This window comes from Oryzias latipes, chromosome 2 (assembly GCF_002234675.1).
Source record: "Oryzias latipes chromosome 2, ASM223467v1".
NCBI lineage: Eukaryota > Metazoa > Chordata > Actinopteri > Beloniformes > Adrianichthyidae > Oryzias > Oryzias latipes.
In genome coordinates this window covers 17,681,565-17,707,667 of record NC_019860.2, presented here as the reverse complement: position 1 = coordinate 17,707,667, position 26,103 = coordinate 17,681,565, and the positions used below count along the sequence as shown (strand labels likewise).

Genomic DNA, 26,103 nt, shown 5'->3' with positions numbered 1-26,103 from the left:
GGACTGTTTGGAGACAAAAATGAAAATCTGATATGTCAGATGCACAAATGGGGAAAATGTACTAAATTTGTGGGCAGAATTGGTGCCCAATGCTACATTCACATAGGCATTGTGATGCACATATTTGAGTGTGTCAAATGCGTATTCTTGAACACACCTAAAGCTTTCAGCTATGATGTTCACACTGGACTGTCACTAGCCAATCCTGGGGCAGGCTTGGTGGGAAATGTTAAAGCGGGGCAAATATTGTGAATTTTGCTTCAGGCTTTTTCTATCCCAGCTTCATTCCAATATGTGAAAAACTTGCTGTTATATAATTCCGGCTGAGCACAAACTGTAATTATTATCAATTTACAAACAGTCGGCATTTCCGTGAATGAAAAAGGGAGCCCTCCATACGTCAATATCAAATGAGAATCCCTGATTGGTCAAAGTTCAACTTAGTTAACTTTCAATGCGTTTTCAATGGACACGTGTTTTGGGAAGTAGAGCCCGAAAATGGTCTTAAAAAGTTGCATAGTAATGAGATGAGCGATAGTTTTGAATGTGGAAGCCTGAAACACGCGTGTAAGCGTGTTTATACAGAACTTTGCTTGAGTTTTACTGTGTTCAAATCGAATCAAAACAGACTTTATTTATATAGCACTTTTCCTATTAAAACATAAAACAAAGTGCTTTACGATTTAAAAAAAAAAATAAAATAACCTGAATAACTTAAAATAACTTAAAAACAAGCCCGAAAATTAAAATAGACCCTCCTCCCCCTTGCAGTCCTGCAAAATTATTTGAATGCGACTAAAGCAAATGCTGCTAATTCATACAGTTTTGGCTATTGGCTTTACAGCCGTTTAAAATGTAACAGATAAAAGTTACTTGTTTTTTTCCGTTCTTCTACTCCATTCAAGAGTTGCTGCAACAAATCATCCTGAGATCAAAACATTATTTTGGCATCAATTTTATGGCGGAAACCTTTCCTGACGCAATCCTCTGCATTGGACCAGACTAGGGACAGGCACATGGAAACACTGGAAAGAACGCAACTCCTGAGATAAACGAGGGAAACTGTACGTCTATTCCTATTATACTCATTTTATTAACAATTGCCTACAAAACAGTTCCAAAATAATATATTGCAGATTCTACATCTTTGCACAGATATGCAATAGTATGCCCAGTGTAGTTAAACAACTATTTATAGACTGCATGAAGCTTTTGTGCAAGTTCATTAAAGATCTGCTCGCCCATAGCTGCCTTCATCCCTGAGAATGTGGTCTATTACTGCTCTTCATCATTCTGGTTTTCCCCCAGACTGTCAAACTCATTTCATGCTCAATTTGCTCCTCGCTACTGTCCAGTCCAGCTCGTGTCCAGGTTCTCAAAATGAATCATCACTGTTCTTTAAGACATATTGCTATTTCACCTCTTTGTCTCTCAGCCTGTCTGCTGTGTCCTCTTTTTCAGCTTCAGATCATGTCAGCTGAGCTTCAGCCATAGTCTTCCTTCAGCTTGTTAACCTGCTCCAACAGCAGTATCTAAAGAATTTAAAAGGCCTATAATTTCAGGGGTACACCAATGTCATCTTTTTTTTGTTTTGTTGTTAGAGTAAAGCGTCTCTTACAATGCAGATGACATTTTAAATTTGTGACCCTGAACCCAACATATTGATTAGAAAACAACAGGAATGGTCAAATCACATAATTGAAGTACTACTTACCTTCTGTCTTGTTCTACCAAAAACAAAACGATTGCTGTGAAACAACCTTGCAACGGCAAGAAATGTTTAATCAAGCCTCTGTAGGTGTCAAATCATCCATTGTTTGACAATATAGAAAAAGTAATAATATGATATAGTAATAAAGTAATATGTACTAAACCAGACTGTAGGATCTGAAGCCAAAATATAACACAAAAGCCTCCTCCTAACAAACATCAAGAAGCTTGAAGTTCTCACAAGTGAATGCACTGGAACGTTTCACAGCAGTTAACTTAAGCTTCAACCGGAAAAAAAGATAATTCCACTATCAATAATTTAAGATAACACACCAAATAAGCAACAACAATGACATTTTAGCTACAACATGGCCACAAATACAAACCCCCAAAAATGTCCTGGAAAACCAACCACTGTCAACCAATGCTGCAAATTTCAGTTGTATCTGGATGCAGACTGTTTAACACGACCTACAATAACGCAAGAAACTGAAGGGAAAAAAACTCCTTTAAACACCAAAAATCCTACATTTATTTTGAATTTTGTTGTTATGCAAAATGAGGGAAAACAAAATTCTTCTCAATTCGTGAAAAGATTTTCTGTTTCTGCTTGTGAATGGCATTCAGTATTAGCATGATTCTCCAATGGAAGCAAGACGTTGGAACAATTTTAAGTGTCTGTAAAAATGTTCCAGATTTTGACAAAACCTTTTTGAAACCGTTTTGAAGTATGTGTGTGTGTCAGCAAGAGTCTGGCGATACGATACCTAGCCAAATACGCGTCCCACGATACGACACATATCTTTTATACGATACTGGCTTGGTTCAGTACCATCCTAAGTAAAAACTAAGTAGAGCATGTCTCATATAACAACAAACAAGCTGCTTCTCGCTGAGATCTTGTTGTTGTTTTATGTGGTGTAGAGCTGCTCAAAGAAGCTCAGTGTGCTCTGCTGCCAACTAGTGGACAGAAGTTTAAGTGGAAAATGAGTCAGACGCTAAAGGACCCTCATAAATAATTAAATAAATATCGTCCTGGCAGCATTTTGAATAGATACAAATATCGCAATAAATCACCAAATCGATCTTTCCGCACACCCCTATTTTGAAGTACTTCATTCTAGAGGGCTGCATTGGGATTGAGACCCAACCCAAATCTCGCGGGCGCGGGCTTGTATTTTGCTGCGCACTGGAGCGGGCGGCTAAAACCAAACACCGCGGGATTAGGGAGGTTGCCTTGCGACATGATGGAGAAGATGTCAATAGATGATGTTGAAAAGAACCTCAAACGAGGTATTTACAGCAGAGGTCTAACCCCTGGGTCGTGGACCGGTACCGGTCCGTGGGTTATTTGGTTCCGGGTCGCGCAGAAAAAATTAAATAACTTGCTTTACTTCAGTTTTATTTATTTCGGAATCTTAAAGATGTTTTATTTTGAAAAATTGCCCGATTCTCTGTTACATCTGTCTATGTTACTCTTGATACAGGCCAATTCGCTCTTCTCGGTTACGTGATAGGATACCGCTAAAATAAAACGCAGGAACTAGCAAAATTAATAAAAAACAAACGTCTGGAAAGTTTCTTTGCCAAGTGGAAAAGGCCCAGCCAGGAGACAGACGAAGAGCATTCGCCTCCCAAAAAAAGAAAGCTACATTTAATAGACAGCATCAGGAGTCGTACTTAAAATTCGGATTTATCCCAACGGGAGATTCCCTCGAACCATTCAGCATTGTGGTGAGTTGGATTTCCATGCACTTATTTTGAAGGCATGTTTAAATGTTATCATAGCGATTAGCGACCAGAGTGTTGCGGGCAGAGAGGCCGTTGCTCATGTCATAATTCGTGTTTTTTGTTATGTTTAGAAAATACCACAGTTTTCATGCAGGTCATATCATATCACTTTGTTGTACTGTAGTGTCTGTCACATGCACGTTTGGTCTGCTGTCGGAGTTCCACAGGCTGAAGAACTCAGCTCAAATAGGGTTGAGCACGGGTGTTTCTTTTTGCCTACGGGTCCTTTCATCTGGCAGTTATGTTGTTTCACCCTTAGTTATTTCTCCCTGTTGTGTTTACTTCTTTTTAACACCATGAAAGGGAGAGGATGATGACACCTGTACGATGTACAATGTTTTACGTGTCAAATTAAAAGCGCAGAGTACATCTTATCACGTGTCTCTGACTCTATGGCAGCGTTGCTGCAGTGTGTGTCCGTCGCATATAATAATATCCCACTCCGTGAGAATTTTGCCAGACATTAATTTGGTCCGTGCCGCAATAAAGGTTGGGGACCGCTGATTTACAGCACAGAAGCTACGAGCAAGGAAAGTTTGACGTTTGGAGAAGTTTCTCAATTGTTTTTGAGAAACTGGGAAATGAAACAAACAACCTCATGAATCTCTTTAAAAAATATCAATACAAATACTGTACGTGTTTTTTTTTTCCTGCGGGACGGGAGAAGACACTATATCAATGCATCTCTATTATTGTGCGGGAATAAATTTTCAGAGTTTTGCGTGTGCGGGCGGGAGTGTAACGCATACGTTGCGGGGGTGGGCGGTAATGGTCAGAAATTCGGCGGACGCGGGCAGGAGTGGGATGAATAAAACAGTCCCGCGCAGGGCTCTACTTCATATATCCTTTATTGAATCTATATTTTGAAGCATTACAAAAAATGTATAATTGTAGATTTTTCCCATTTAAGTCATCCGAAAAATGATCCGAACCGTGACACGATCCAAACCTTAAATTATGCAATCCGTTGCACCTCCAGTTGAAGTATACTACCCAAGGAAATCGAAGGAAAAACCCGACAATTAAAGTGGGCTGTCCAATGAAACACCTGGCAATTGATGTGGACTGTCCAAGGAAACACCTGACAATTGAAGTGGCATAACCAAGGAAACACCAGACAATTGAAGTGGACTGTCCAAGGAAACACCTGGCAATTGAAGTGGACTGTCCAAGGAAACACCTGACAATTGAAGTGGACTGTCCAAGGAAGCACCTGACAATTGAAGTGGACTGTCCAAGGAAACACCTGACAATTGAAGTGGACTGTCCAAGGAAACACCTGACAATTGAAGTGGCATAACCAAGGAAACACCAGACAATTGAAGTGGACTGTCCAAGGAAACACCTGGCAATTGAAGTGGACTGTCCAAGGAAACACCTGACAATTGAAGTGGACTGTCCAAGGAAGCACCTGACAATTGAAGTGGACTGTCCAAGGAAACACCTGGCAATTGAAGTGGACTGTCCAAGGAAACACCTGGCAATTGAAGTGGACTGTCCAAGGAAACACCTGACAATTGAAGTGGACTGTCCAAGAAAACACCTGGCAATTGAAGTGGACTGTCCAAGAAAACACCTGGCAATTGAAGTGGACTGTCCAAGGAAACACCTGACAATTGAAGTGGACTGTCCAAGGAAACACCTGACAATTGAAGTGGACTGTCCAAGGAAACACCTGGCAATTGAAGTGGACTGTCCAAGGAAACACCTGGCAATTGAAGTGGACTGTCCAAGGAAACACCTGACAATTGAAGTGGACTGTCCAAGAAAACACCTGGCAATTGCAGTGTACTGTCCAAGGAAACACCTGACAATTGAAGTGGACTGTCCAAGGAAACACCTGACAATTGAAGTGTACTGTCCAAGGAAACACCTGACAATTGAAGTGGCATAACCAAGGAAACACCAGACAATTGAAGTGGACTGTCCAAGGAAAGCCTGGCAATTGAAGTGGACTGTCCAAGGAAACACCTGGCAATTGAAGTGGACTGTCCAAGGAAACACCTGGCAATTGAAGTGGACTGTCCAAGGAAACACCTGGCAATTGAAGTGGACTGTCCAAGGAAACACCTGACAATTGAAGTGTACTGTCCAAGGAAACACCTGACAATTGAAGTGCACTATCCAAGGGAACACCGATGAAATGAAGCAAGGTATGCAAGGAAACAGATTAAACCCATAAGTAATTCAATTCGGTGATTGGATAAAATTATCATTTGCTAATTCCTCAAAAAGAGAAATTCTCTTTAAACCTAAGAGTCAAGTATATTCATTTTTTTACTAAACAAAATTCCAAAAATATAAGGTCAACCTATGTGGAACATCTACATTAGAGGAAATGCTAACTGTCAGCCACAAAAGTGATAGTAATGCAGGACACAAACTCATTTCTTTCATCTGCAAATGATTAGACAACCCCCTGATACTGTGCACCCAGAAGAAACTTCCGTTCAACTTTCTCAGTAGTTCAATCAACCACAATTCACAGGGTTTTATTGTGGCACTGCGCCACAACATTCCCACATCACTCCCCATTTAACTCCATAACATTCGCTCACCCTCCCACACAAGCCGATACAGCAGCCTCCATAAGTATTTGAATTGCAACAGCATTTGATGATTTAGCTTGGTGCTCCTCGTATTCTGCATGTTGAAAAGCACAACCACTGCAAGATTTAAGGGGAAAAATCCGCCCACGGATGCTCCTACGCCCAGAGATATCTAACATCCGTCTATGATGTTCGCTGCGTCTCGGGAGTTGTTTTATAACGACAGGCTGCCATTTACCTTCCGGCTGTCAGCCTGTTTTTTATTTTATTTCTATAGCTCCTTTGTAGACAAGGATATCCTACATTTTCTAGAGATGTTGCGTTTCTCCCCAAAACTCCAGTAAGTCTAAGGTTGTGTTGAATCACAGTGTCTGCTTGGGCAGAGTTTAGCTGTTTCCACAAAATAACACCAGACTATCAGATTTTATTGCTGCATGGTTGAAACAAAACTAAAGAAGTTTACATGGAACATTTAAAAAATACGATTAGATTACATTATTTAAACCGCAAAGACAGATTAAGAGGCACCGGTTATGTTTGCAGCTGACCCGACATCCAGAGAAATGTTTCTGAATCCCTCAAGAGCAAAAGCTTTAAGAAGTCAGCCAATTTTCTTCCTACACTTATATGAGTATAATAGACTTGCCGATGTGTGAACTGCAGTTTTAAAAGGTCCCATTTAGTGATGGACTGTTTCCAGGAACAGCCCTTTACACACAAGAGAAAATAAGTGGAGAATGTATATATTTCTTTAGCATTATTATTCTAAGTCTAACTCTGACGTTCCCACGGAAATGGTGGTTGATGGACTAGATCGGGGATCTTCAACCACCGGCAATAAAATAGCCGTTCAGGCCCGTTTCTCAGGGACCAAAATCCTGGAAGAGCCACAAAGCCTCACATCGTCCTTCAGAAAACACAACACTGCTTTGTGTTTATGTCATTGTTACAGTTATGATAAATAAAAAAGGAAAAACAGACTATAAATGTATAAATATAAAAAGAAACAGATTTTTTTTCTGAACAGAAATGGTTTTAACTTTTGTGACAGAGGCTCAAATATTGCATTTTTTGAACCATAAGTTGCAAAGGGTTATAGGGCACATTAGGCTAAACAAAAATAACATTTAATGTGAAACACTAGACTACCCAGAATTCCTTGAGGAGCCAAAAGTCGAACAATTGGTCAACAAAGTTAATGGGAAATCTTAATAGCAAACTGCTGTTTTTCATGTTTGTCTCTTTGATCTGCAATAATCAGCTTTTGCAGAGAGAACACAACAGATAAATCAAACTTAACTCAAAATAACTCAACAAAAAAACACACAATACTCTCACTTTTTTAGTTTATCATGTTCAAGCACAGCACATATCAATCTGACTTCCTTCTTCCACTTTCGGCTTCTCCCATCAGGGGTCGCCACAGCGAACGAGTCGCATGGTAAATTTGGCAATGTTTTACGCCGGATGCCCTTCCTGACGCAACCTTCTCAAACCGGGCTTGGAACCGGCAGAGGTAGAGAAGGGAACAGGGAGCGGCCCGGAGTCGAACCCGGGTTTCACGGACGGAAGGCGCCGTAAACCAGCACGAGCTAAACTGGCTCCCAATCAATCTGACTACAGTACCCGAAATGCTCCAGAAATCCATCAAGCGGTACGACTTCACAGTTTACCAGTCGTACTAAAAATTTGACAGATTTTAGAGCGGCATAAACTACAGAAAATCGGTGCTAGGTCAGCAAACGCAATCAGCAAACACAAATAAGACGCATCCTTAATTTTATTGTGGTTTGGAAAATAAATCAGTGCTAAAAAACTAACACTGTCCAAACACAGGGGAAAACCAGCCACATGAGGCTCAGGGGCCCAAGCTTGCAGTCCCCTAAACAAATTTTTAGTAGAGATACGTCCTAAAGACTTCATTGGTTCCACTATGAACAGCTTAAGTGTGAGTTCACACTTTGCTGATTTGATCTGCACAAGAGTTTGTTTCCTCTTAGGGTCTTCTTAGATCTTAGCTCTTGCTTAAGAGCATAAAATAAACTGAACTGTGGTGCAGACAGAGCAGCAACACTACTTACTTGAGGCTATTTTTAAACTAAAAGAGAAAAAGTGGAGCCCAAGCACTCCACAGAACAACCACTGCTTATAACTAAGTAATCAAGACATTCATCTGTCTAATACCAAAACAGAAATTAACCTCTTACACATTAGCTGCTAGTGTTTATGGGGGAATTTTACTTTACTTTATGGTTAAATTCAGTTTTATTGTGTGAAGATTGTGGGCGTGGCCATTTGATTAACACATGACAGGCCATCTGTGAGCTTTGCAATACCCTCAACAATTACCAGATGTGCTTGGAGCATCAACAAGAGATTTGAAAAAAAGCTCAAACACGAAGTAAACACAAGTCACAGAGACGGGTAGATGTGGTGGACGACTAGGTGAAGGCGAGCGTTAATACTCGACGGTCAGAGGACCATTGTATTTATTTGTGCTTTCTCTTCCTCCTGGCAGTCAAAAACGCCTAGTTTCCAGGTGGTTTGGTCGGCTCTGAAGGGTTTTGGCTTTATAGTTTATCCGAAAGGAAACAAAAGAATCTGAAGAGTAAATCTATGAGCATTACGTCCGGAATGTTCTGCTACACAGCAAGAAAAATGCATCAAGGTTCCCCTTACCTGTTGAACGGACATAAAAAGAATGTTGAGCATGGCTGAACGTTAAAAGAAGTAAGTGAGACTCTCTCTGCCATTGATTTTGAAGAGAAGTTGGAGAAACTGGCAGAAGCGCTCTTCCTGCTGTCTGAATTTAGGAGCTAGAAGTCTAAAACATATATACATATATATATTAAAGGGGGAAAAAAAAGTCAAAAAGGAAGAGCTGTCAGGTTTTTTCATCACACCAATGCAAAGAAAATCCCATTTTGTGGCAAAAATGTGGTTTTCTTTGCATGAAACAGCCTCTGTAAGAGCATGTTTCCATCTTTGTGATCCAATAATGGTGGAGTGAACTCTTCACCCACAGCAGCCTCGCCTCCAATCATAACCACAAAGCCCTTGACATCCTTCACATTTTTCTCACACTGCTTAACCTAGAATGTGTTGACTTCCTGTTTGCTCGTTATCTCCCTGCCTTGTTAATTGCTTTGGATAAAAGCATCTGCTGAAGTGACTAAGTGTAACCAACCCACCTGGAGGGTGAACCCCAATTTGGATGTGTCAAAGTACTTTGAAGAAAATCAGAAACAACCTGAAGTTGGAAAAATTGTCACCAAAACGTAGCATTTCTGAATTATTTACTTTTATTTATTCTGTTTTTTCCAACTTCTTTTTATTGAGTTTTTAACATTTTTTCAAAAAAAAACCAAACAACAATAACAGATTAAAAGAACAATTTGTGGAAATTACAAAAAAAAGAAAAGAAAATGTAAATGTTTTTTGCAAACTCACTGGATGTGTGTGGGGGGGCTGTGTTTGCTTCAAATTTAAAAGAATGATTCTGCGTAAAACTAAGCTTATGAACTGAATTACCCTACGATCCGATTTCTTTTTAAAAGTTTGGGGATTCACACCAATTTTTATTTTTATTATAAGAAATTAAAACTTTTATGCTCTTGCGGGCCACATTTGGCCCCCGGGCCTTGAGTTTGACACATGTGGCTTAGAGCATGGGTCCCCAAATCCAGGGCTCAAGGGCCAGTGTCCTGCACGTTTTCTAACCAACCTGGCGTTGAAGCTCCTTATTGGCTGAACACACCTGATTCAGGTACTCAGCAGCAAATCAGGCAGGGTTTCTGTAAAACCAGCAGGACACCGGCCCGTCAAGGCCTGGATTTGGGGACCCCTGGCTTAGAGCAACCCCAAAACATGTGCGACAGAGATGCTGGAGCCTGTCCACAACATATACACAGAAGGTCAACGTCAGGAAAAACCGACCTCAGCCTGAGCCTGAGTGGAGTCTGTGTACAGGCTTAAGCCATGCCTGGTACAGATGGAGGTTGTGTGTGTGGAGCCGAAAGCTTGGTCCCATAGCTATTCTGAAATGTTTACTCCGAGCTCTTCCTGCCAGGCCTCCCTCAGGTGCTGCAAGGTGCTATGACCATTGAGGGGGCTCAGTTTATTGTACAAATATGAGATTCCGCCTCTAGTCGTGGGATCTTTCAAAAATAATGAATCGGTGACAGATTCTTCTGGTAGTTGTGGGTAATTTGGAGAGTTGCGTCCAACAAATTCTATTGCTTGCAAAAATGAAAAAAGTGAGAGTTTGGCAAGTTATATTTGTCTTTCAAATGACGAAAACAAACCATCAATATAGAGATCCTTCAAAAAACTCAGACCACTTTCATGCCAATCAGCAAAACTGTATTTCTGAGTTATTAAAGGGGAAATTAACCACAAATTTGTTGCACTTTTAACACGTTTAGACACAGTTTTCATACGCAATTTTGCACAATTGTCTCGGCACTCTTCATTACAGTTTACAGTTTTTATTTGCACACTTGTACATACTGTTTGTTTGTTTGAATTTTATCGTATTACAATGTTTTTTACTATTTTTCTTTCCCTTCCTGCTGTATTTGCACTGATGCCGATGCTTAAATCTCATTGTACTATGCACAATGACAATAAAGCAAATCTAAATCGAATGGATGACTAAGACCCCATTTACACTGCATGGTTCAAGTGACCCAATTCCGATTTTTTCCTCTCATGTGGCACAGATCGAATATGACCGGTGAACGTGTAACAGGAAAAAAGCGCATGGATTCTGATTTTCTCAGATCGGATTCAGGCCTCATTCATATGTGGTAATAAATCGGATACGAATGGGATACGTGCATTTGCCTGTGCCATGTAAGCAGACAAATCGGATATTCCCCAGTAAATGCGAGTCGTACGTCAGTGACGTCAACTCAGGACACCACCTACTGAGATCACATGACTTATTATAGGGGCTTTTGTGCGCTGATTTTGCTGTTCGAGGACAGCTGGAGCCCCATCAGCGTGTTACCTTTCAGCCTCAGGCTTCAGACAGTAGTCGGAAACCGCTGTTACTTGCAGTCCGGTCCCTGTCAGGACGCAAACGGTAACTAATCAAGCGGAATACGTTGCTCTGGAACAGGCTTGAAGCCGTTTATTTCTTTGCTTGGATCAAACTGTTAGTACAGCACAAAGTCTGCAAACACTTCCTCATTCAAAACTCAGAGAGAGCACATAAGCAGGCCAAGCAGCCCTTCTTTTTCCTCTCCCGCGCATCATTTCTCCTCCATCATCCAGGAGCGCCAAAGGCAACGCCTCCTTTCGTCGCAGCGTTGCCTCCATGACAACCGCAGTCACACAAAAGTCCGAAGGAGGTCCGCGGAAGGCGGTAATACTGCTACTGTACGTAGTCCTCGGAACGTCTACTTTGATAGTTTCAGCATTGTGTAGCGTAAATGCAAAATTCGGATACAGGTCACTTTTACAATATGATGTAAGCGGGTCGTCAAAAAAAAAACGGATATAGTCAGAAAATCCGATTTGGGCATCAAGACCTGATGCACTATGTGCAGCCTAAGTGGTGTTTAACAGCCTCTTTGAGGAACTGCTTTTAAAGATAAAGCTGCAACAGACGAAAGCTCCAAATTACATAAAAAACTTCTGGTCCAGGAAGTAAACCTGCTATTAACATTTCTGCTTATTCCAGACAGAAGTCATCCCGGGGCTGAGCTCAGCAGCAAATGGAGCGAGGTGGCTTTCCCCACGCTGCAGCGAGAACCAATTGACTTCTGACCCGGTGGAACAGGGAAAGCGCTCTTGGATCAATACGGTCCCTCTGCAGCGCTCCAGCTCCCTGCAGACCGGCATTCCCCACTGCGTTGACCTTCTGGAGAAGTCGAGTGGCGAAGGACAGGAGCCCGGTTCGGGTCTGGTTCTGCCGTTTTTTTGCTGAACGCAGCAAAAAGAAATTCCTGACAAACTGGCGATTGTTTTAATAGAACCAGTCCAGTCTCCTTCTAACCTTGTCAATGCGGTTCAATAAGACTTTATTGTTGCCTGAAGGGAAACTCTGGCAGTGCAGCAAAAAAAAATAAATGGCCACGAGTCATGAAATGTATAGAGATGTGGGCTAAAGGTTCTTCTGTTTGGAGGTCATGGATCGCTGTCTGTTATATTCTATGGCTGATAGTAAAACTTTCCTTGCTTTTGAATTGTGGAGAACTGTGTAATTTTAAATGTGCCATTAAAATCCCACTATGATGGACATCCCGTTTTTGGCGTTTTGAACCTGTTCTTATGGCATTTTTCTGATGATGGAGCTCATATGTAAAGGACTTCAAAAATGCATTTCTGAGTATTTCTTCATTCAGGTTGTAGTAGTTACTTACAAGCTACAATCTTCGGAATACAAGCTCACTGCTCATCCACTTGTAGAGAAATAGATCCACGTATGTCTTGGTCCAGGCTGGCATCTGACGCCGAGCATAACAGCCGGACAGCTTCAATTTTGGTCGCCATTTTTTTGTACCGCTAATGTTACACTCTAAAAAGAGTATTTGGGCTGTAGTTGGAAAGATAAAATTTTTTACATTGTTCTAACCGAATTATTTAGTTTGATGAAAATAAATCATTTTTTGTGTTCATTCAACTTAAGAATAACACCTAGCTGTCTGACATAGTTATTTCACTTCCAATCAACTTTTTTCAATTAAGTTGGTGAAACTTTGGTGTGAATGTGTCATGACGTCATAACATAAGGCAGCGCAAGGAATTGTGGGATACAATTTTCTTTGCCTGTCTGGGCAGATTGGGGTTTAAGTGTGAGTTTTCGTCCATGTGTTTTGTTGTCTAGCTGTTTTACTCCGTTTTAACTAGTAATTTAAACCATTATGTTTATTTCTTTCTGCACCATGAGTTAGAGTGTGGTAGAGGATGATGACCAACCCCCTTGTGCGGTAAAACACTGTATGTCCCAATATTAAAGACTATCTTGTAATGCGAGACATTGCTGGGTCAGTCATGTCTTTAATATAGGAATTACAAGTCCCATTGGTTGAAACTTCAGAAAAATGTGTCAATTTAAGTTGTATAAACAAAATTGGAAAAAAAATAATAATAATTTAAGTTAGATCAACATAAAAAATAAAGTTGAATAAACTCAATTCAATTACGTGTTACCATTGGAAGTGATTCAATGAAGTTGGTTCAACTTTTATCTTGTTAGAGTGTAGGTTGGGGTTGTGAGGGGCTGTAGGCTAGCAGGAGAGAGCCTAAACAGTCCCTCCCACAACTCAGAGGATGAACTCCTGATGCTCTGCAGAAACTATGTCCAAGAAAACAACACAGGTTCTTTGGTTTTGGCTAAAAACGTGATAATCATAATTTAAAAACCACTGGGAACGATTTGAAAATATGATCAGAGTGGGATTATATTACGTAAAGGTGAAACCGTTGGACCAAAGCACTTAAAGAAAGCAAACCAGAAAGTACATGCTGCCCAGGATCTGAACCAAAGCCTTTATGGACTGGAACTTTACTGTTGGGTTGTTGTGGTTTCACAGTTAGCTTTAACTCCTTAACCTGATCCGGAGTGAAGAAGAGGGGACTTCCAGAGCAACTCTTCGTCTTTGGTTGTGAAAGAAATAAGCCATAAGGTCACCCCCACTGTCCTTTGTTGATAAGAAATGTCGAAAACGCTTAAATAATGTGGGAGTAACCATGAAAACCGGCCACACTCATCTCATTTTAACATCTCATGGCTTTTATTTTTGGTTAAACAGTCAGTTTTTGCTTTTATTTTTTAAAACCCATAATAATTATCTGTTTTCCTATTTTACATTTCTTTAAATGGCCATTGTGGCAAGTTTTTCCTGCTATGGCTAACCATTTGAGCTGTTTGACAAGTGCTGTATGAATAAAGCCTGATTTGATACGGATTTCATGTAAAAATATGGAACGTCTCAGAAAGGGTTAAGGTCTGGACCTCCATCGGCATGCATGCCAGAGCTGCTCGGTCTTGGTTTGCATGTTTTGCTCACGTTTCTTCCCTCCCACACATATGTACGGCATACATGACTGTTACCAGGCTACAGAATTCATTCCAAACGCACAAATATCCACACTGCAAACAAATATGAAGCTCTTCCTGTGCTCACATTTAGCTCAAGCGGGAAGAGAAGTGTCAAAGAGGTACAAGTCATTGTCATTTAAATTCATACCATCCAAATGTGAAATACAGCTGGGGGTTATCGGTTCATATGTCTGCTAAGCTAAAGAGGAACTGAGAATCTTTAAATTGTGTTGTTGTGTGCTGTGTTAAATGTACTTTACTGCAGATTTGCTCTAAAAAGACTAAATCGTGTTTTAAGTGAAACAGCTAAAGCACACATCTGAAAAGATTGAAAATCTTAGGGAGCAGATGATTGGGTTTGTGAAAGACGCCTTAACTGCTCTTAAATGTAAAAAAAAAATACATATTCGTAACAAGGTGTGTAAAAATAGCCATCAAAACATACTTTTTTATGTTTGGCAGCCTGACAAAGTCTCTTCACGGACAAAACAAACAGTTTTCAAACTAAACCCCGTTCCAAAGAGTGTCTGAGCTGCAGAGATGCTCACCGTCCGTTCAGAGACAAGGCGAACTCCACACCCTCTCTTTGGAAGGGCATCAGACGCTGCAGGAGCTTGTTAGGAAGTCCTGACAGTTGCTGTGACCATCTTCCAGCCCGGCAGGAGCTCGATCCGCCATCATCCGCCATCTCGACCGGTGAGTGGTCCTCGGGCGGATCGGACTTTTAAAATGAAAAATAAGGTAAACTTCATTAATAAATGTTCCCAAAGTAATCCTCATAATTGGGTACAGACAGAATTAACAATAAAACAGGGGGGGGGGGACATTTATTTCTAAGACGGGGAAGAAAAATGTCCACCTTAAACCCAAATTCTAGCATTTAAAATTTTAATTTAGTTCAACTTTATTTTGTATGCACTTTTCCTGCTACAAACACAACAAAATAGCAAAGATAGTAAAAATAATAAAAATAAATAAAACCTCATAAACACCCAACACATACAAGAAAAGATGTAAAACAGCAAGAGGGCTGGCCCTCAGAAGTATTATTGAAAGATGTCCTGTTAAATGTATCAAACTGTATTCATATGCACTCAAACATAAACATCCTCCATGTTTTACTGATGTTGCTGCACTAAAAATAACATTTTTATTAGCAAGTGACCGTTTTTCCAGCTTCTTAAAGTCCCACTCCGATCATCCTTTCATCTATTTTCAAAATGGTTTTTATTTATGATTATGCCGTTTTTAGCCAAAAATCTGTGTCATTTTTTAGGACATAGTTACTGCAGAGCAGCAGGAGTATATTAAAAATTCCCCTCTGAGTTGTGGACTGTTGGCACCAAGAAGCAGCCCCATTCCCTCTCCCCGTCAACCATAACTATGAGCTCTCTGTTTACGCACTTACCCACTCGCTAACAGCCCCTCACACCCCCAACCTAATGTCACAAACATTTGCAATGGATGCATCAGAAGGGAGTGAATTGAAGTTTGTACATAAGAACTACAAGCTTTTTCAAACATCGTTTTATTGTCTGTTCCTGATTCACAGCAATTTTAATTAAAAAATACTCAGAAATAATATGTAAAGCTTAATATTCATTAAATATGTCCTTCATCGTCAGAGAAATGTCACAAGAACATGTTAAAAACACCAAGAACACAATTGTTTTTTTAATCAGAGTGGGTCTTTAAGGGTATTAATATGTCTCATGCAATATTAACTAAAAGTCAGACTCAATGTGGAACCAGGCGTGCGACTCCGAAGCGGCCTTGGAGCGTCTGAACTTCCATCAGAGAAATGTCGGATGTAAACACTGCTATCAGCTGTTATCCATACTGAAGACACCATCCTTCATAAAAAGCACACCACAGATCTATCAGAAAAATTAAAAGCATTTTTACTTTTTCCTTGTAGGGTTGATAGTTTTACTGCAATGAGTCAAAATTCCAGAACCACAAACAAAACAAAAATCTAAATATTTTCTTTATCATCTTCAACCTGTGGAAATACTGTACTACTGAATTTTACATATTTAAAAATATTTTTGCACATATGTGCACACCAACAATAAACTAAAATATAAATCGGAATCAACTTATTCCATAAAAATACTTTAATTATACAGATATGCAGATGAAAGTTGAAAAGGTGTAAAAACTACAGCTGTATATGACAATAAAATGTAAAACAGAAAAGAGGGAAAGATTAAAGAAAGAAAACAAAATACATCCTTAAAGTATAATCTCACAAAATCAAGCGAGAACTTAAATTAGGGCCATCTTTTCTCAATCCTGTCATCAATCAGTGTAATTAGTTTGAGGCCAGGGTTATTTGTCTATGTCCAGTGATTATATGAGAAGCACAAAGTCATTTTTAGAAAGTTTGGAATCTTGCTGTAGATTAAAAATAGTTGAATGTAAAGTAAAAAGCTCTCTAAATATGATTACTTAAATCAGATTTAAAAAATAAGTGTTCTTAGTGTCCATTATGAAGCCAAATAAACGATTGAAAACAAAGACATAAAAATACAATTTAAAAAAATATTTAAAAGTCCAGGTTTTCTGTGTTAAAACCTACCTTCTAGGCAATACTTTGCAAAACCAGCCAGTTTTTCTTAGTTTAAATATCTGCTAGCATGGCCAAAGACAATCTTAAATATGTATGTATTGATATGTAAAAAAAAAAAAAAAAAAAAGATTGAGATTATTGAGATACTGGAGAAAAGAAATCAGATTATGCCGCAAAAATTTAAACGCAGAACAAGTTGTGACGTCATCCAAAAGAAGTTGTATGGCTGACGGAAAGCAGCAGAGACCAAAATTAGGAGAAAAACTGTTACATTTTAACAACTACAATGAAAATAAGTGCAAAAACAAAAATACATAGGGCTTAGTAAGTAGTTAGAAGTTAAGAGGAGGAAACTATGAGGTTAAAGTTCATAAATGTGGTGTTCAATGTTAAAGAAGACACATGCTTGAACTTAAAATGCTCTTAAAATGAGTAAAGTTATAACAAAAAGGTTGATTTGTTAAAAATGTTTTAGTCTAAAGGGCCAATGTTATGATGACGGCCATGTTTTAACACGAAGAGGGTATGTTTGTAAAAAACGAACAGGTTCCTACCCGCTGAAACATCAAAAAGCTGCCTGGGACTTCAAGTTTCCGTCGCTTTCCCTCAGCCTTTATAATTCTAGCTACATTTGCACTAACATGTCTTAAAGTACCAACGAAATAACTTTCATTTCGCTCTGGGACGATGCGAAACAAATGACGACACCGTCAGAAGCCGCCAAAAAAAAAATCTACGTCCAGACGTGACATATTTTTAACAGCCCGCGTGCCGAGCGTGAGGCGCTGACGCACGAGCAGCCCCGCTGTGTCTCTCCTTCACTCCGCCGCAAACAGCGGCTGCTTCCTTCACCCTCCGCCAGATCAACGGCTGTTCACCTATAACAAAGCGGTAAGCCCACGTCAGAAAACCCCCGCACAACCGTCACGAAAAAAAAAAAACCCGGTCAGTTTTAGCCACTGGGTCGGCAGACAAACCTGACTTTGCGGCTGTCACGGCACCCTTTGCCGGCCGCTTTAGGTCGTTAGCCAGGTAAGAGTCGTTAGCTTAGCACCGACCGACTAACCTCGCTCTCCGACTTATTAAGTTGCCTTTTCAAATACAAACCTCCATCTAAAGCGCATTTAAACTCTGAAAGTCGTAGCTTAATTCGGCGTTTTGATGAAAAAAAAAACAACCTTTTCATATAAATAGGACTTAATTAATTAACATTTAGGCCTGCTTCGACTGTCTTGAGCTGCAGCGGAAAGTATGCTAATGTATGCAACTCCACCGGCCTAATAAGTGTCGTTTTTTAGTGTTTAATTGCAGTTCAAATCATATTTTTCATAAGCCGAATCTAAGATAAATTGATATACTAGAGTGTCGATGTGTTATAATTTGTAATTTGGGTTTGTAGAGTCGAAGAAACGAAGACAAAGTGAAACTACTACGTTTGTAAAGGGAGATTGGCGCAATGGAATAGCGAACAAAACATGCCTTAAAAGCACATTTTTAGCACTTCAGTAAACGTTTGTGTATACGATTTTTTTAATGTTGGGGTTATTTAAGCCCCAAGTATCCTGAGAACATGAAATAAAAAAATAAATTTAAAAAAATCAAGCTGCTGTGGGCAGGGCCGGCCCTGGTCTTCTGGGGGCCCTAAGCGAAATTTTATTTGTGGGCCCTCTAACTGATCTGCAGCACCAACAAAGCGCAACTGTTGTTGTAATATAAATGAAATATCTCCATTAATACATTTGTGAATTATTGTTGCTGCCGAAGAATTGAATACAGTATATTGCCTGCATGTTGGATGCACATTTAGTGGTGCACAACAAATTTTAAATGCAAAGAAATAAATATGAATGACAAAGGCATATAGATATATATTTTTTAATGTAACATTAGGCACTCAACAAATGACATTCACAAAACTCCAACTTATTTAAAACAGCAACTTAACAGAAAATCAAATAACGATAAAAAAATCCAACATAAAGAACACAACAGCTCAATGAGGGGGATTTTGGAAAGTCATAGTCTTTCTCAGTCTGAAAAGGACCTCTCTGCACCAAATCCATTCTTACTGGATCAGAGAGTGTGGTTGGTGATTCAGCTGGACCAACTGGACTGGAGGTTGGTGGAATTTTGGATCCAGTCTGCTCCTCTTCCATAGTCTCTCTTGGAGCCTCTGGAACATAAGATACAGAACTTCAACAAAAGAAAACAGTGAAAAGTAAAACAGTCAAATGTTTCCCTTTCAACAGTAGATGTGGTGACAGAAGTTTCTTCTGCAGCTAAAAAACAAGAAATATTATTATAGAATAATCACTGATAAAGCCAATAAAAAGCCAGTTTTTCACAATTTCATGATCTTTTTATACATTTATGAGAGATTTATTGTTTGATTATTTGCATGAGGTGATATTTATTAATTTAATTATGAAGAACTTGGGACTCCATTCTCTTCAGCTGCTGTTTATAAATATAAGGGGTTATGCAGACACTGTTTTTCAAGCTACTTTACATGCTATAAAATTACCTGAGAGTCCATCCTTAGTGATGACAAGAACATCTTGGGATGTGGACGCTGCACCTCCTCCAATACGTTATGAGAGCAGAAGAAACTGTCGGCTGAGACGGAACTGTGCAAAACATCATCATTATGTAGAATCAAAACTGCAAAATACAAATGAGAAATTAATGTACCTATTTATAAATAATAAATGTGAACACTAATTTGAGTATAAATGGAAATACAAGCATTTATACACGTCTTTATCTATTATTTTACGTTCATGATTTTAAAATAAGTACATTTATTTTGTTTATCATTTATAAATGAGAACATTTATTTCCTATTTGTATTTGGCAGTTTTGGTTCTCCATATTTTATGCCAATGCAAGATTTTAAGACACATTCAATGTTGAAAAAGTCAGACTACCTGACCTGCTATAATAAACAGCAGTTTTTTAATGACATAAACCGGAAAATGCAGAACGCACTATATGTGTTAGCAAAACAATTAAACAATACGATTATGACATGAGTTAAAACATTTTTCAGCCACCATACCATCATCATTATTTACTTTTCTTTGCTATTAGCCGTTTTGGAAGGTCATGTCCGACCTCATGATCTTGGAAACTTGGATATCAGAATTATTTTCCAGTTTTCCATTGGAAATGACGACAAACGGGGTCGTTTATGTGCAATCTTCACCTCGGATCGATTAGTATTTACGTAAATTGCGCATCTGCACAGAAAGGCAGGATAATATGGCTCCAACATCCTCCAAACTTACCTTAAGATTGATGTTGAAGTTCTTAATCTTTTTTCAGCTCCTGATGGATAAAGTCTCTCTGGCATGAAGTTCTCTTGTCGTTTTGATCAGTGTGATAAAATGTGCTCGTTTTTTTTTCTTTTTCGCAACTTTATTGAAACAAAATGCGCTCGTCAATGCACGCTGTGTATGGTTCAGATGGAATGATGTTGACCAATCGTTGCTAAGAGGGGCGTGACGCCCTTATTTGGGTTGCCAGATTGGTTCAGGTGTGTTGAAGGGGGGATCACAAAAGTGCAGGCAAGTTTCTTTTGCACAAGATTCAGGGCGCACGTTGGTACGGAAATTCTATGAAATGGGTTGCCAGATTTGGGTCTTTCTTTATTTCATTTTTTTCGCCACTTCGGGGCCCTGGTGATGACGGGGGCCCTACGCGGCTGCGTAATTCGCGTATAGGGAGGGCCGGCCATGGCTGTGGGAATAAATGGCTTGTTTCGTTGCGCAGTTTTAAGGGACCACAGCAGAGGCTGGAGCAAGCAGGATATAAGAGTTAATGCAGGAATTTAAAGTGCAGTCATTAATAAAGCAGTGGTACCTGCTCTTTCCCTGAACAAATATCTAATCATTATATTTATGAATAATATCAGATCTTTTTGTTTGTTTGCGTCCAAGTCAGTAACAAACTCAGTCTTTAAAGTGGGCTCTAAAATCTGCCTTGGCCTAAATTTGTCCTTGTCAAACGCCATAAATCAACAACCCAATAACTCAAACAGTATAATAAGGGAGCCATAACCACTATCACTGATGCACTGGCTCAGACAAGGATCGCCTCATTGACTTTACAGAAATTGACACTTATGGCGGGGAGAGCCTGCGACGAGCCACCAATGAGGCCGGGCATCATGACTGTATAATTTTCATTACGAGGCTAGTGGAGCCTGGCAGGTGAAGAGTGGATCTCGGTTTTGCTCCCTCTAGCTGGTGATTATGCGTTAACCCATTTAGGCCTTAAGTGGCCTCTGTGCATACACGCTGCATTGTCCATATGCTTTATCGGGGGTCTAATGGGTTAATGTCTGCAGTGCTATTGAAGAGCAACATGCTGTGCGCTTTATACTTTATTTTTGAAGCCTTTCAAGGCTCAAAATAGGTCCTAATAATTTGCTTGCCCCCACGTTTTTATGGAGAGAAATTAGACTCAGTCGGATTTGTGCGTGCGTAATTCTTGATTTGTGCGTAAATTAGGATTTGTGTATGCATATTCTTGCTTTGTGCGTGCGTAAATTAGGATTTGTGCATAAATTTGGATTTGTGCGTGATTTTTTACTCACATAATACGTTTTGTGTAAAAGTTAAAAAAATATAAAATGAAAAAAATACAAAATTCAATTTGCGTATGCACAAATTAAGATTACAACAGCTTGAAACTACTTACACACACACATCTTTGAAAAACACGCATGAATCCCTTGTTACGCACACACGAAGCCAAAGTTACGCACGGATCTACCGTGAGACTGTTTTCACGTCTCACAAATTCGTCCGTAAGTGCTGCGTTTAAATACCAGTGGAATGCTCGGTCATTAGAATTTTCCTATCAGCCTTCCCTTCTAAACGTATTTCCTTCAGTGGGTGTAGCAGGGCTTAAAAAAACTTTAAAGGAAAATAAAAATTATTATCTGAGAATATGACGTTCACTTTTAAACGCTAATATATATATTAAAAGTATATTATTCTCCGAGACACCGAATTGATACAAAATGCGTAACATGAACGACCAGTAGGGGGCACTGTTTTTTTTCTTCCGGAAAAATCAAAGGCAGTCAGACTGAGAGAGTCACGGGAAGAATGGCGGCCCATCTCGGTGGTCAGCGCCCCGAAGTAAGTAGCCTCTATGTTCAACACTAACATCTACTGTCTTCATGTATTGATTGAGTCATTGTCTGGATACGTTTAGAAGGGAAGGCCAATAGGAAAAGTCAAATGACCGAGCATTCCACTGGTATTTAAACGCAACACTCACAGACGAATTTGTGAGACGTGAAAACAGTCTCACGGTAGATCCGTGCGTAACTTTGGCTTCGTGTGTGTGTAACAAGGGATTCATGCGTGTTTTTTAAAGATGTGTGTGTGTGTAAGTAGTTTCAAGCTGTTGTAATATTAATTTGTGCATACGTAAATTGCATTTTGTATTTTTTTCATTTTATATTTTTTTTAACTTATACACAAAACGTATTATGTGAGTAACAAATCACGCACAAATCCAAATTTATGCACAAGTCCTAATTTACGCACGCACAAAGCAAGAATATACATACACAAATCCTAATTTACGCACAAATCAAGAATTACGCACGCACAAATCTAACTGAGTCTAATTTCTCTCCATACGTTTTCACCCCGGCAGCGTTTCAGCTCGTTGCAACTTGTGCTCTTTTGACCGTTCATTATGCAGGTTAGGTCGTACTTACAGCTGATGACATTATCACACACTGAGGTTGTGGTGTAATAGCTTTCACCAAAGATGTGGCCCAGTGGACTAAATTATTCATCGGCGTCCGGGCGGGCGGTGGGGGTGTGTGTGTGGGGGGGGGTCTCTCGTTCCTGTAATATTTGGCCATTAAATAATTCATCCGCCTGTCCACAAATTGTTTGTTCAATCGGTGACCTTTTCATGAGATTAAGAAAAGCACAAAAATAATTTCTACAGAGACCTGGCATAACGAATGGAACAATTATGAGGCAGGATTGGATCTGGTGGTTTGTCGCAGCCTGGCATCGGTTGCTAAGTGACAGCAGGAACTTTTCCACCCACTGTGTTTGCTGCGAAAGTCTGAATGGCTGAATAAAGGAAAACAATCACATTATGGCAGGCTAGACTTGGGCTGGGCGCGGGAGCGGTTTGCGGCCGGTGCGTCGGTCGCAAATTTTGAAAGTCGGTTGTTTCCGCGGTGATGCGTCGGTACAGTTACACAACCCTCTGCCTTTTAATGAAGTTTGGAGTTCAGATTAGAAATTGATGAGGCTTTCTGCATTGATTTCCTGTTAAATCCACCAAGTGGTGCAATGCAAATGTGGTCAAGGTGGGAAAAGTGTTGGCTGGTCACACACTCATGCAGAGAGTGGATCAAAACAATACACACGATTGCAGTATTTCATCTTTTTTGTTGGCCTGAAAGGTGAAATCTGAGGCGTAGGAGCCGCTTTCCGTTTGTGTGGGAAGCGGGGTGCCAGCTTCATCGGGAAGGTGGCCCAGTTACCAGCTCAGCCGCACAGCAGCCACCGCATCCCCATCGACTCTCCACCTGCTCTCTGAGTACCTATCTGGCCACAGACACGTCGCTGCGCTCCTCCTGCTTTCTTTTCACCTCCTCACTGCCCGTTTCTTCCTTGCCACTTTCACCCGCCCGTTTCTCCTCTTCCTCAATCCATCACCGGGCTGCCCCCACCTCCATCCTAAAGCAGAGTAGCTAATGAAGAGCCCCATTTAGCCAGTGACTTTGGTTCAGTCGGCGCTCTGTAGTGCCAGCCGGCCTGGACTGCAGCGACTGGCTGTTGAGGCTCTGACATCACGCGGGGGGCAGCTGTTGATTTGGCGCTGTCTCCAAGGCTTGGCTGGCTTGATGGGCTGTGGCAGGTAGACTCGTGTTCGCTGCCGTCTCTCTCTCTCCACCCCTCTCTATCTCTCTTTGTGACACCCACTCTCCCTTTACACTCCCCCTCTCGCCGACTTCCACTCGCACTCAGTCGAGCACGAGTACAGGAGGCAGCAGGCAGCTGCCGAGGAGCGAGCTGGAACTCCAGCCTGCTCTCCAGCAGATTGTGCCTCCTGTACGATGGACGCTAAACAGTGGCTCAGCAGAAGGGATGGGGGGCAGAGCCGCCAGGCGCACAGGTATGTCCTGTGAGCAGACGTCCATCTTCCGTTCCTTTTATCGTTTCTTCCTTTCGTTTTTTTTTTGTTTGGTTCAGAAACTTTAATCTATTTTTGGTTGCTGTTAATAGCTGTTGTTTTCAAAAGCTGATAACGGATGATAAATAATTCTGTTTTTGTTTTCCTATTTGTGCGTTTTATCCGTCACCTTTGCTGCCTTAAAGTAAGAAAACCTCAAATCTCGTCGGGCTGCGTTAATGGCTTCTGAAATCTCCTGGCGAGTTTCTCGGGGTAATTAACTAAGATCGTCCAATAAGCGGCTTCTGTGTCTGTTGTTCTCCCCCACGTTCTCCCCCGTTTGTTCTGCAGGTGATTCTTCCAAATGGACTTAAACGTGTTCTTCTCTGTAGTTTCTAGACAATCAGAACGCCTTGCGTTTATTCTGCTTTCTGTGTTTATTATTTTCCGCTCTAATTGCCTAGATTGATATTCCCTTGAAGCTCTCTTGTGGGATAGATAATGGATTACCTACATGATCTGCTGTGGATTTAATTTATTAAGGCTGGCTGTACCTCTGCTGCGCTGCACCGCCGTCTGCAACCCGCAAGGCAGAGCGAGCAGCGCAATTAGGGGCTCATTTATGCCTGTTTTCTCTGCTAAATCAGTCGGAGCTGTTACATGCACTTCTTTATACTGACGCCACCTCGGTTGCTCTGAAATTGAGGCAAGCGGAGGATGAAAGCGCTGTAATTTTATCAGCTAGACCCTAATCGTTCTTCTGCTCTAATTAGATCCCACCCCAGTCAGGGGCTCTTATTCGCTTTGCGATGGCAGAAACGGTTCTAAAAAACGGGGACATTAGTTGCCTAGTTAAGCAAAACCCCTGAAATCAATTTTGAAAGGGGCACCATCGCAGTGAAGGAGCTTAGTGACTTCATTTACTGGAATAGACGACTGGTTTTTTCCATCAGGGCACGTGTCATGCAGTCTGCAGGAGCCAGCGTCCTCCAAATGTGTCTGTGGCTTTGTTTGGGAGTCTGAAATTGATGCTAACGCTGAGAAACATGTGGCTGCTTGTTTCCTAATGCTTTATAATGAAATCACAAAAGGTGCATGTGACAGAACATGTTGTTTCCTTTGAAAATGTGTCCCAGATTTAGATCCTCTAAGTGGAGGATCTTCCATCGCTCAGCGCAAGTTTTCTGTTTTTTCTTTTTCCTGACCCTCTGAGAAGCGCTTCAGCATGGTTCTTTTATTTGTTCATTGACTCCACGCAGAAAGGTGCTGCTCTTCCATCCATGGCGGCTGTCCCCCCCCCCAACGCGATCGCAGGAAACGAGCAAAGGTGACAGCTTGTTCTTTTCCCGCTCCCCGCCCTGACACTTCACGCTCGGCCGAGAATCGAGCGGCGGCTAGAGTGGCAGATCGAAGCGACTGAGGGTCCCTCACCTCCATTTGAGCTGGTTATAACCCGGACAAGAGCCCCGATCCACGGCCAGCTGAGCACAGCGAAGGTGTGGGAGGGGAAAGGTCAGGCTCTGGGAGCAAGACAGGTGTGCGCTCGCGCCGCCATCGCCCCGGCGCTTTCATGCTTCGCGGTGATTGAGTAGTTTGTCATTGGTTTGAACTGGAGAACCGTTTAATGGCTTGAGTCCAGTCGATGGTGCTTTAGTGGGTTTTTATTTGAGTGGTCATTTCTGTCAAGAATGTATGTGTGGAGAATTCTGTCATGAAGTGTCATGAAGCGTTTTGCTTTATTAAGGATGTATGCATTTTGAGCGTTGATGAGCAGAACAGATAAGGGATGCAACGGCGCTCTCTGCGATCATTTCACCTCCAACGAACCACTCCCCATCATAAGTTCCCCTCTGCACTAGATCGTGTGCGTCTCCTGCAGGGCTGGAGCTTGTGAGGAGATGCGTTTGGGGGACAGTCACTGCAGACCGTCTGCTCTGTCATTCCCTCATCAGAGCGGCGGTCGGACTCCGCGGGCGCCACTTCCACCTCCAGTGAACTTCCACATAATGCCTTCTCAGATGTTGGCCAGGAGCTCCTGTGGTTGGGATTTTATTCCTGCTGTCAGATAGGAGAAGGAGCATGATGATTCCTTACATGTACCATCTAAGAGACATGGAGAAGACATGAAAACACTGATGTGCATCCTTACACGACATCCAGCCTCCCATCGTGAAAGTCGATGGGTTAAAGCTGAAAAGAAATATATTTCTGTATTTTATAGGAGCAGAACCCCAAGCTCTTTGGGTAAACATCAAGATGGAGATTACAGGAGC

The 26,103-nt window shown here is 41.0% G+C and overlaps 2 protein-coding genes across 15 annotated transcripts in view; one reads left to right on the top strand and one right to left on the bottom strand.

Annotated features, from left to right (window-relative positions):
- Positions 1 to 18,249, bottom strand: part of zranb3 (zinc finger RANBP2-type containing 3) — a 175,220-nt gene extending 156,971 nt beyond the window's left edge. The window contains exons 1-2 of one of the 3 annotated variants that reach the window (XM_020708646.2): positions 17,650 to 18,249; positions 14,649 to 14,821 (exon numbers count right to left, since the gene is read on the bottom strand). In XM_020708646.2, coding sequence (XP_020564305.1) covers positions 14,649 to 14,788 — 140 coding nt within the window. In that variant the 5' untranslated portion in view covers positions 14,789 to 14,821; positions 17,650 to 18,249. Of the gene's footprint in view, positions 1 to 14,648; positions 14,822 to 17,226; positions 17,491 to 17,649 lie in introns of those variants that run through there. The other 2 variants (XM_020708651.2, XM_020708643.2) reach the window with 2 other exon arrangements.
- LOC101156720 (R3H domain-containing protein 1) overlaps positions 17,448 to 26,103 on the top strand; it is a 42,811-nt gene continuing 34,155 nt past the window's right edge. For 6 of the 12 annotated variants that reach the window (XR_002875142.1, XM_023965445.1, XM_023965469.1 and 3 more), the window contains exon 1: positions 23,658 to 23,833. The gene's annotated coding sequence lies outside the window, so the exon portion shown is untranslated. Of the gene's footprint in view, positions 17,564 to 23,657; positions 23,834 to 26,103 lie in introns of those variants that run through there. The other 6 variants (XM_023965450.1, XM_023965462.1, XM_023965452.1 and 3 more) reach the window with 2 other exon arrangements.